The sequence below is a fragment of the Pinus tabuliformis genome, chromosome 9 (genome assembly GCF_031772625.1).
Source record: "Pinus tabuliformis cultivar Carrire ecotype Pingquan chromosome 9, CPIR1, whole genome shotgun sequence".
Classification (NCBI taxonomy): Eukaryota; Viridiplantae; Streptophyta; class Pinopsida; order Pinales; family Pinaceae; genus Pinus; species Pinus tabuliformis.
Window position 1 is genome coordinate 851,179,556 of NC_142307.1, and position 11,004 is coordinate 851,190,559.

At 37.8% G+C, this 11,004-nt stretch overlaps 1 protein-coding gene across 1 annotated transcript in view; it reads left to right on the plus strand.

Moving 5' to 3' along the window:
* The window catches only part of LOC149151459 (gamma-tubulin complex component 4-like), a gene marked incomplete at its 5' end in the record, with an annotated part of 418,255 nt that extends 409,090 nt beyond the window's left edge, over positions 1-9,165 (plus strand). The window contains 3 exons of the mRNA XM_089443166.1: positions 8,392-8,514; positions 8,665-8,729; positions 8,833-9,165. Coding sequence (XP_089299292.1) covers positions 8,392-8,514; positions 8,665-8,727 — 186 coding nt within the window. The remainder of the gene's footprint in view (positions 1-8,391; positions 8,515-8,664; positions 8,730-8,832) is intronic.
* Between the last annotated feature and the right edge of the window lie 1,839 nt (positions 9,166-11,004).

Here is an 11,004-nt window from a genome sequence, read left to right on the forward strand (position 1 = left end):
TGTACTGTCACATGTGTTGAACCTTGATGATTGAGCTGCTCTCATCTTCGTGCTACTCATCACGCTGCATCTTCCATGGTCTTATTCATCATCAAGCTGCCCATGCTCATGATCTCATTCATCATTATGCTGCTCATGCTCATATCATCATGCATCATTATGCTTCCCATGCTCATATCATCATGCCGCTTATTATGCTACCCATGATCTCATACATCATGCTGCCTTCCTTCGGAGACAGATGCTCCGGATGTTTCGGCAGTTCTCAGTAGTTTAGGCATTTCCAGCTTTTCCTACAGTTCCGACAGTTCCGGCATTTCTGGCATTTCTGGCTTTTCCGGCTTTTCCAGCTTTTCCGATATTTTCGGCTTTTCCGGCGTTTTTGGCTTTTCCGACAGTTTCAGCTTTTTCGGCAGTTCCGACGTTTCTGGCAGTCCCTGCAGTTTCGACTTTTCTGGCTTTTCCAGCTTTTCTGGCTTTTCCGGTATTTCCGGCTTTTCCGGTGTTTCCAGCTTTTCCGACAGTTCTGACTTTTCCGGCAGTTTCGGCTTTTCCGGCAGTTCTAGCTTTTCCGGAAGTTCCGGCTTTTCCGGCTATTCTGGCAGTTCCGGCTTTTCCGGCTATTCCGGCAGTTCCGACTTTTCCTTAGGATCTCTCCTCCTACTAAAACCCAAAGACAAGTAGAGAGAGGAAGAGATCCAAGTGTGTGTTGAAATGACTTGAAGTCCTCTTCTATTTATACTAAAACGTAGAGGTTGAATAGACATGACTATTGGGCTTCTGAGCATACATAAGTTGCTGGCCGACTTAACAATTTGTCCATAACATAAATAAATTCATAACTTCATAAATACTTATCGGAATCGAAAGATCAATCCTACACCTCTCAATGAGAGGGATCCAATAAAAATATCAGCTACCATAAAAAATATGACCCACATGGAGTTTGGCCCTAGTTTCCAATTTTAACAAAGAGGGAGTGTTGGAAAATGTAACTAGGTTCGGTCTTCATAATTGTACTTGAAGTCAAAATGTAGTATATTTGTCAAAAGAATTCAAAACGATTTTTTATTATTGATTTAATTGAATTGTTAAATCATGGGTTTCATGCTTGGGTCAATTGTTATAGGTCAAGCTTCCATTGTAGGCTTTAGGATTATTTATTTGGGTCAAAGTCTATATGTTTGTTTGGTCAAAGACTCCTCCATCAAGTCTCCTTCAAGTTAGCTTCAAATAGATTATCCTCAAGTCAGCTTCACTTAACAACACACAAGTTGGCCTAACCATAAAATGGAGACACAACTGTTTATGATGATCACGTCGGCTCATTTATTATGGACGAACTACTATATATACCAACATAAGGACTTCACATAAAACAGAGAAATGAAGTTCGGATTTTAGAGTGATAATTTCTGTGCTATAACAAAGAAGAACAAGTTCGGATATTACATGAGTAAGTCTCGGTGTAATCACAGTGAGGGAGTTTCAGTATCATTACAGGAAGCTCAGATCATCTCTGAGTTTGAAGTTCAGATATCATAGCAAGGGAATAACACAGTCTCGGTGTCACAATAGTGAGATGGTTTCGATATCATTGCAGGAAGGAGCTCAGATAAGTGACCTCAGTTCGATGCTATAGTAGATGCATTTCGGTGATAGGACAATGGACAAGTCTCGGTTGAATTGTAGAAGACAAGCTCATGTGGATTACAATGGAGACTTTCTGTGATACATCACAGTGAAGGATTCAGTGTTACCACAGTGTGAAGGATTCACCACAGTCAAGGTCTCGGTGCTATCACAGTTTCAAGGATGACTTGATGGAGGATGTCTTGGGTCTAGATTGTAAGGGTCTTGGTCATTTCATCTTTTTGAATCTACTGAAGGAAGAATTTGTGACTGGCTTTTCCCCTCGAGGGGCATTTTTCCCTGGTAGTGTGCCTACATCTTGTGTACGCTTTTCTTTGTTGCTTGGCATTAGTCTTGATGATAAGAAAAGATAAACTGCAAGAACTAATAATAATAAAAACATCACAAAATAATGTCATTAATATGGGAAATCATTTAACTTTCAACTCAGATTTTCTAACACAAATGTCTATGGAATATTTTTTTTCATGAAGTTGGTGTAGTTTCTCTTTAGTTTATGTGAAGTTGTTGGGCTTGTCTTTGTGAGGGATTTTTCATATGATCATTTGAAGTATGGTGAATTATTGTCCTAGGGGTACATGAATGTTCATGAATTGCCTTGATAAGTCATCATTTGCGATACAAAGAAGTATAAATTTCCCTTCATAACCTAGTTGCTACTTAGGCTATACAAAGTTGTTGGGGAACTCCTTGGTTGGAGTTAAGCTTATCTAAACATTGATTTCATTTGATTCCATTCTCCCAATTGGCTAGGCATTGGTCTAGTCCTAAGGTGATCACGAAAGAATATTCTTCTCACCTTCTCTTCCTCTTTCTAAGCCCTAACCTAGTAGGCCTCCTAGAGCATCATCTTAAAATCATTTTTAATGATTGAAAGTCCTTGAAAATTCATCCACTATGCGCTGGGGTCTTCTTGAGAGGTCCTCCAAATTTGAGGTCGATCCCATGGTGGAATCTCGAGATATTCCAAGCCCTAGCTTGAAGACCGTTCTCTTCCCTAGGTGTCCTTTGGTTAGTGGCTTCATTAGGATCATTGCACTCAAATTCCAAGGAGAATTCAATTCCTTTGATCCTATTCTCCTCCCTAACTTGGTCAAGATCATCCATTTGTTGCTCCAATCCAAACCCTTGACCTTGTTTGGGCCCACTTGGGCTTCTTTGTGGTCCCACTACATTATAACTTCAATTTCACAAAGATCACTTAGAAACCCTATTCTTCTAGGATTCCTTGATCTTGGGCACTTCTTTTCAAGTAACACTCCTCAAACCCTAGGTCTAGGCATCCTCTTAGCCCCTTAAAGAGAGTTATCCACCTTGCTTATATAGCAAGTAAACCCATTATTAGACCCAAGAAGGTTATGTGCAATAAGAGGAAGGTCAAAATTAAGGACATAAAGGGGATATGCCCCAGAGGATTTTTTGGCTGGGCATACCAACAGAGAAGGTGTGGATGCGGTGTTGTCATTATATTGTAGTCGGGGCGCTACTATCACTTCTAGTCGAAGGGAGGACAAGGAACAAACAATATAGATGAAATCATAATGCTCTGGGGTGTCGTCATATTCGCCAATTGGATGAGAATGGAACAAATTTTCATGCATGGAGATGCAAAGAGCATCGTAGTTTGGGTCACAGATTTCACTCTCTTCAGCCCGCTATACTATCCAACTGGATGAGGCATATTAGAATTCTGGCAAACAATTTTCAGAGCATTACATTCACACAAATATACAAAGAACTGAAACAAGTTGCAGATCTTCTTTCATAGAGGGGTATCAACTCAAAACCATATAAGTTTCACTTCGCTGCATATGTATGGGACGCACTTATGAATGTTGGATCTATCAACTCCATATAGGGAATCTTTTCCCCATTTTTTTGATGGTTATTTATGTTTTGGCGCACTTGTTTATGCTGGATCCATCAATCTTTTGATGGCTTTATATGATTTTGTAGAACTGGAGGTGAGGATTACACACACCTTTTTGTCTCAAATGTAAGGTAGAGAATAGTAGAAAGATACTAATTGGTACAAACAGAAAAATCCATGAGAACCGATGACTTTGTTTGAAAAATCTCAGTGAATGTACTATATTTTTTTATTAATGAAAAGAAAGCATTTTTTCGATTGAAAAAAAAAAAAACATTTTTGGGCCTCTCTTGTGAATAGGCTTTAGGAATCACCCTGCATCCTACCATTTATCTATCCCTTCTAGTGATTCTTCTCATATCGAGACTCCTCCCATCGGTGAAAGTCCATAAAGACCAAGGAGCTTTAGCTAAGGTGACAGTGGGCTATTGATCCATTGTTGTTACTTGACCTAGTAGTTGCTCTATAGGATCCCTTCCTACGACCCTTGCTAGTTTGAGCAGTGATAGATACCTTGGTAGTAGCCTAGATGGTATCTTGATCACTGTAATAGTAATTGTTAAGTCAATACCTTGGAAGTAGCCTAGATGGTACCTAGATCCCTAGAGCAGCATGTCTTTTGGATTGGTGTCTTCGCAGTAGCCTAGATAACACTTAGAGTCCTGTAGAAGCATGTTTTTTGGGTTGGCACCTTTGCTGTGGAAAAGGAACTATTATCAATCTGGAACCTTTCTTATAGATGAGGATATCAAGATGAGTCATTATGAATACCTCCCTAGTTAAGAGGGAGTGTTGGAAATTGTAACTAGGTTCGGTCTTCATAATTGCATGAAGAATTCATTTATTTGAGAAGAAAAAGGATTTTGTGATATGTCCCATTTGGAAACTTGAAAGGAAAAGAAATTTGAATTGTCAATTATTATGTATTTGTCCAAATATCCATGTCGGTCCTCCTGGACGACAGGTTGGCTTTGTTTAAGGAGGCACCTTTTCATATGTGGAATCAACTATATATTGGCATCCATGCTCCTCCATTTGGCTATAATTTCGTGGTTCTTTTGTGATGAGGTTTGAGCTATATACGAAGTTATTTGAGACAGTTTCCTATGGCATAAATGTGAATCTCCTGTGGTCTATATCCCGGCAGTATACAAATTTCTATGGTCTATATTTTGGCAACGATACAAAATTTCTTTTGGAAAATCATTGTATTTGAAGATTCTTACTGATTCTCCTTACATGATAATTACTTGTGGTATTAGTTGGCATTTTATTATTTTGTTTTACTTCATCAAGCAATTATCAAAACATGAAGATCACGAAATACTAAGAACACAAGATATAGGCTCCATGCCACGGAAAAACCCCACAACTGGGGAAAACCCAAACCATCCTCTTCTTATAGAATCAGATCAAAATGAGACGTTCAAGACTCAAAGACCAAAGTCAAACCTCCAGCAAGCACCCAAGTCATCCCTCCAAGTGATCTCCTCCAAGACAAGACAAGGTCTGCTCTCAACAAGATTTCGTCCCTTACATCAGATCTAGAACTTCGGCTTGCAATTCTCGGCCCTACAACAACTGCAGAAACCCTATATTTTTTTCACATGTGGACAAAAATAGGTAAAAATCAGATTTCCTTCCTTTGCTTGGTCTCCCTTCTTGTCTTTTGCTTGTCTTCTTTTTCTTTCTTGAGATCGAACTGCAAAAGTGTCTTCAAATGAATCGAATTCATCTCCTTTATATACCCTTCACATGTGGTCGAATAGGCCTCTTCTAGGCCAACTTGTTCTTGAATTGGGCCTACTTGGTCTTAGAGGTGTTCTTGACTTTCTAGACTCGAAATATTTTTTTTTTACATTGTTTCAACTTGCCCAAATGGGTCTTATACAATTAATATTGACTCTCTTGACGCATGACAGTTATTCTAATGACATGACAAACCCTAGAAGCATGAAAAACATGCGTAACCTAGTTGACCAATCAAAAGAAGCATGAAACCCATGCTTGAAAATAATAATTTTTCTTTCTTCTTTTCCTTGTTACATAAGATATACCTAATGACATGAGTACACAGACAATTATGAAGACTGGACCTAGTTACTTTTCCAACAATTACTATGTTCTAGCAGTGATGTGAAGTTCCTGTAACTTACTTTCTGGGATTGATAGAGAGTTCTCTGTGACACGTGAATGCAAGCTCCCTATGGCATATGATCTGAATTAATTTGAGTTTGTGGAGGCTATACTGCTGGTTGATGTGAGTTTCTTGAGAAGATAATATAAGTTTTCCTGAGCCCATACCTCTGTGACTGATATAAGTTGTTTGTGGTACACCTTTAGTGATTGATATAAGATTTCCGAGGTTAACGCGAGTTTTAGATATACAAGCTTTAGACATATTCTACCATGTTGATGCGCATTTTACAGAATTTGGAGGGCTAACATGGCACTTGGGATAATGATTGTTTGAATTGGATTTTTCTATGACCCTATAATGAAAGGATTGTTGGGTTTTCCCCCTTGGTCGGGTTTTTCCTTGGCCTCTTGCCTATCTCTTGTGTCTTCTTGTCTCTTGTGTTTACTTTCTTACATTCTAATGGTAATTGCATGATGAAGAAGATTAATAAAATAAGAATAAACAAAATAATGTTCACAAGTAATTATCATGTTAAAGAATTCCCTTTTACACTGAAATTCCAACAAAGGGGAAGTAACACTTCCCTAGTCCACCCTTAAATTGATAGGTGTTAGTGAATAGTAATGATGGTAATGGATGGGAGAAGACTGTGAAAATTCTATCACTGCAACATTTGATTTACTTTTCCTACTTACTCTTCAATAAGTTATTTATGAAATTCCTTCAATAAACCAATGTTGTGAAAATCGTGATCGGGATTAAATCGGCGCGGGGAACAAATTGGAAAAAATCGGAATTATCGGGAAAAAATCGGGAAAAAATCGTTTGGTACAAAAATATTCATTTTTTTTCAAATTTTTTTAATATCTAAACCATCTACAACATAAAATAAATACATTGACACATAAATATGATAAAAAAACTAATATATAAGATGTTTAATATCATTTCAAGCGCTAAAATCACACATAACATTGAATCATGTCCTAAATAGTAAGTCCTGACTCCTCAGTCACATGACACAGGGACACAGGACACGCAGGATATGCAAATATGAGAGTCTGACACGGGACACGTAGAACCCCCAGAACATGACACATAGGACACATTTTATATATATATATATACATATATTAAAAAGATTAATATATAGTACACATATTTTCATGATGATACAAATTCAATCGTACATATACATTGTAACATTATGCATACAATCATGATTCATCAATGATACAAGTTTACAACTAGCACTTACTACTACATCAATGACGAATACGATAAATTGACATTGGACAAACACAAGAAATTAACCATAAACTGCAGTTTTCTCATTAAGTCATCAAAATCAAAATATATTGCATAGGTACTTGAGCCGTGAGGACTCCTGACTAAGAATGCCTTTGGAAAATAGAAAAAACAAAACAAGGTAGACACTAGAACCCAGAACCATAGAACAGGAAGGAAGAATCTCATAGGCTGCTGCCAGCAGGCTATAGGCTATGCCTATAGCTCATCAACATCAAACTTAGCATCAGTACCACAATTTCTCTCTTCTGCATCCTCCTCCTTTGTATCCAATGTAATCTATGCATCTGCTGGTGTGGAGGATGACCCCTTAAGAGTATCACCATTATCCAAAATACTCTATCCCCTTTGTCAGTAACTCCCACAGTCCCACAACACCCAAACAACAAATGCAAATGGATAAATGCAGCCCAAATTTGGTGTACATGTGTCCAAACATTGCAATTCTCTTTGGGCATGAATCGGACACCTTCCTGATACAAATCCCAAACTTTGGGCACTCACTAGCAGCGAATCGGACACATGTCAGTAGAGAATCGTGTCTGACACGCTGGATTCACGACATGTGGGGGCGGGGGGGGGTGGGAACAAATCCGGTGACTTTAATTATGACATATGGGAAGATGGAACTATGATATCTCAATTAGAGTTTCCCAAATAGTGCCCCTCCTATACCCAAAGGGCCTTAAGGGAGGTCCTACTAGACTAGCATCAAAGATTAACTCCCCAAGTAAGGTGAGAGAACAAGATCACGGTCAAGGTCTGTCAATCTTTCAGATCACCTCGCAATTCATTCTAAATGCCCAAAAACAAACAAGTAGAAGCATTCAATTGCAAAATGATCAAAGTACCTTTTGAATGGCAGCCCACCTTCATCCATGTGTTCATGCTGGATGGGTAAGAAACAAGTGGCTGATACAAATGGCAGACATATGGCATATCATCAGCTAATGGTGGGTGGCAGGGGCTGCTGGCTGGTTGTCAAAAATAGGAGAAAAGTTTTCTCCTATGGGGTTACCCATTTTGGTGGGTAACACTCATTTCCACCTGAAGGCGTATATTGTTGCTTTATATTGATGCCTTTGAAATTTGGCTTGTCTTAATGATGCCTGTAAAAGATGTGTCTCGGGTTCACTTGGTGTCTTACTGATAATGAAAAATGAAATCTCGGATATATCTTCATATTCCAGATCTTGCAATATGATTCTTTTAGCATTGTAATTATGTTTTCCATATGTCTAAATTTAGAAGGGGATATAATGGCAAGTTTTATTGGATTATAGGCTGCTTTTTCATAAAGTAGAATCAACAATTTACAGAAGACAATGATTTTGATTTAGCGGGAATTTATTAGTTAGTTTTTGTATTCCATTTTATTTTGGATAGTGTGTTTTTAGAATAATTGTTCTGGATCGCACAGGAATTCAACAAGAAATCAAATTCTCTGTATACAATCTTGCGGAGCAGCAAACTTGCCGGCAGCCAACGGGCACCTTTTCTGAGACAGTTCCTTCTTCGTCTAAATTACAACTCTTTCTTTGAGGTGATATTGTCTTCTTAGAGTTCCTATATTAGAGCAATGTTGTGTATACAGACGGCAACTGTTTTTTTAAACAATTTTCTATGTTCCAGTACAATGTTTTCTCAATGGGTTGAGAGTTGTTTTGTGATAAAAATTGGGTATGGTGAACAGGCTACAGCGAGAGGTGCACTAAATGTTGTAAGACCACGTCCAAGCTTGTCAGCAGCACATTAATGGTAAATCTGTAGAATTGTCTTTTATCCCTTGTCATGGTCTTAAGAGAATTTTCATCATTTAATTCTGTTTTCTTAAACTGATTTAGTGATGTTGCATCCACAGATCAAATGGTTTCTTGTTGGCAGTAGATGGAGAGCTTTTACTGAAGATTTTCTTGTAAACAGTGCTGATTTGTTTGTTGCTTCTACTTTTTTCTGCTTGGGGGAGTGGTGCATCCAGCTTCACTAATTAGATTTTTCACTAGTCCATCTATTTCTGTTATGTAATGATAATTCATTCGGAAGGAATTCTATTTTAAAGATTAAATGCTATTGCATGCCATCCCTTCATTTGTTTCCTTAAGGGAAAGGAACCAAAATGTTGTCTGAGGTGTAAAAAGTAATCAGTTTTCTTGTGCTTGTGAAAGGTTGAGTTTTAAAAAGAACATTCAACTCATGCATAAACTCACTCGTGACTTTGGGCTTGCCCTGTACTGTACTTCCATTCATCTCTCTCTGGTTGATCCATAGTTATTATGAAAGCTATCATGCTTTAATGTTCTCACTAAATGCCCCAGCATTAAGGTTGCTGACAGGAGAACCACTCTCACAATATCAAAATTTCATTATAATGGCACATCAAATACTGAATTTCTCAAAGCAAGCCCAACACATTAATCTTTGAGGTCTCTCCTAACTTCTATAGAACAAATGCATTTGCATATGCACACAATTAGTACTATATATATGAAACAAGGGAAATCGCTGCAAGGCAACTAGTCACCGCCTTAGGAGTATGTTATACTTTTTGTCTAATGAGCCTATGAATAAACACTAAAAACTATATTTTTTTTTTCAAAAACTCAATTTAGTACTAATGTGTATTAAAGTAATAAAGGGGTCGGTTACAATGGACATACATTATCCCAAATAGGATTAATGATTATGGTTGTATCAAGACCTAGTTGCAATCAATACAGAGAATTTATAGATTTTTTAAGTATTAATTTTATATAAATATATAAGCTAACAATATCAAAAAATATTAAATAGGATGCTTAAGAATAATAGTCTTTGTAGGAGAATATTAGGACCAGTGAATATCTTTAAACACAATTGATCCATAAACTATCGTGAATATTCCATTGGATAGTTCGTCACAACAGATCTACTAAAATAATTTGTAAATCCAAAATCTACACAATGAAGGTTAATTTTTCCTTGGATTTTTTAATTCGTTAATTACTGTTTTATGCATGCAATATAGAAAATGTGGAAAATAGAGAACAAACACAAATACAATCACTCACAACCATAAGAACACAAGATATGACTTCAAAAACCTTTTTGGAAGAAAACCCAGCTGGAAGGTGAGTGTGCTTTACTCTCTCTTTCTCTAAATAGAAATGGATGCAAGTACGAAGAATTGAGACTTGTGGCATGTGGATTGCCACAGTGCACAAAAACTATTTGTTTTCTCTCTCTGTCCACTCTTAGTGACTTTGTTAAGCTATGGAACAAAATGCACTTGGATAGAAAATGGAACCCCTTTTCCCTCGAGTGGCTTGATTATAACGTAGCCTGATAGCCTATTAGTGGTTTAGTTTGACTCTTATAGGGTCTTCTTCATCATGATCATGTGTCTAGCCTCTTTTCCATGAATAATGGGCACTGATGTGACATTCTCTCAAATCATGGTTTACCCCCAAGAAATGTCGTTCAATGTTTCAAACTGCCTCTGGAAAAAATGGTTATGGGGCCCACTAGGAAAAATGGTTCTAGGAGTTAATTCCTCCACTTTTTACACTTTAAATGTCGTTGGACATTAGGTTTAGTGCTCTTTGGGTGTTTCCTGACATGGACTAACTGCCTATCGTGGATTGTAACTTTGGCGAATGTAGCAGAGACTAATGCCTGCTGGTTATGGTCTAATGACAATCGTGATCCCAACAAGTGGTATCAGAGCAACAAGTCTCGAGATCAAAACTCACCCGGCTCACACTAGGGTGAGATTGTTGGACATTAGGTTCAACACTCCTTGTATGTTTCACGACATTGACTAACCGCCTCTGGTGTATTTAACTCTGGCGATTGTAATGGAGACATATGGCTGCGGGTTTTAGTCGAACGACAATCGTGGTTCCAACAAGTGTTGAATGGTGTTGTCATTGATGTCAACATTAGTGAATGAATGCTCTTATATTGGTCTGAATTACATCAAGTTGGAAGCTTCGATGAAGGATGGATGGAACCCTACTCCTAGGGTTTGGGTTTCCTAGACTAAGAACATACCCCA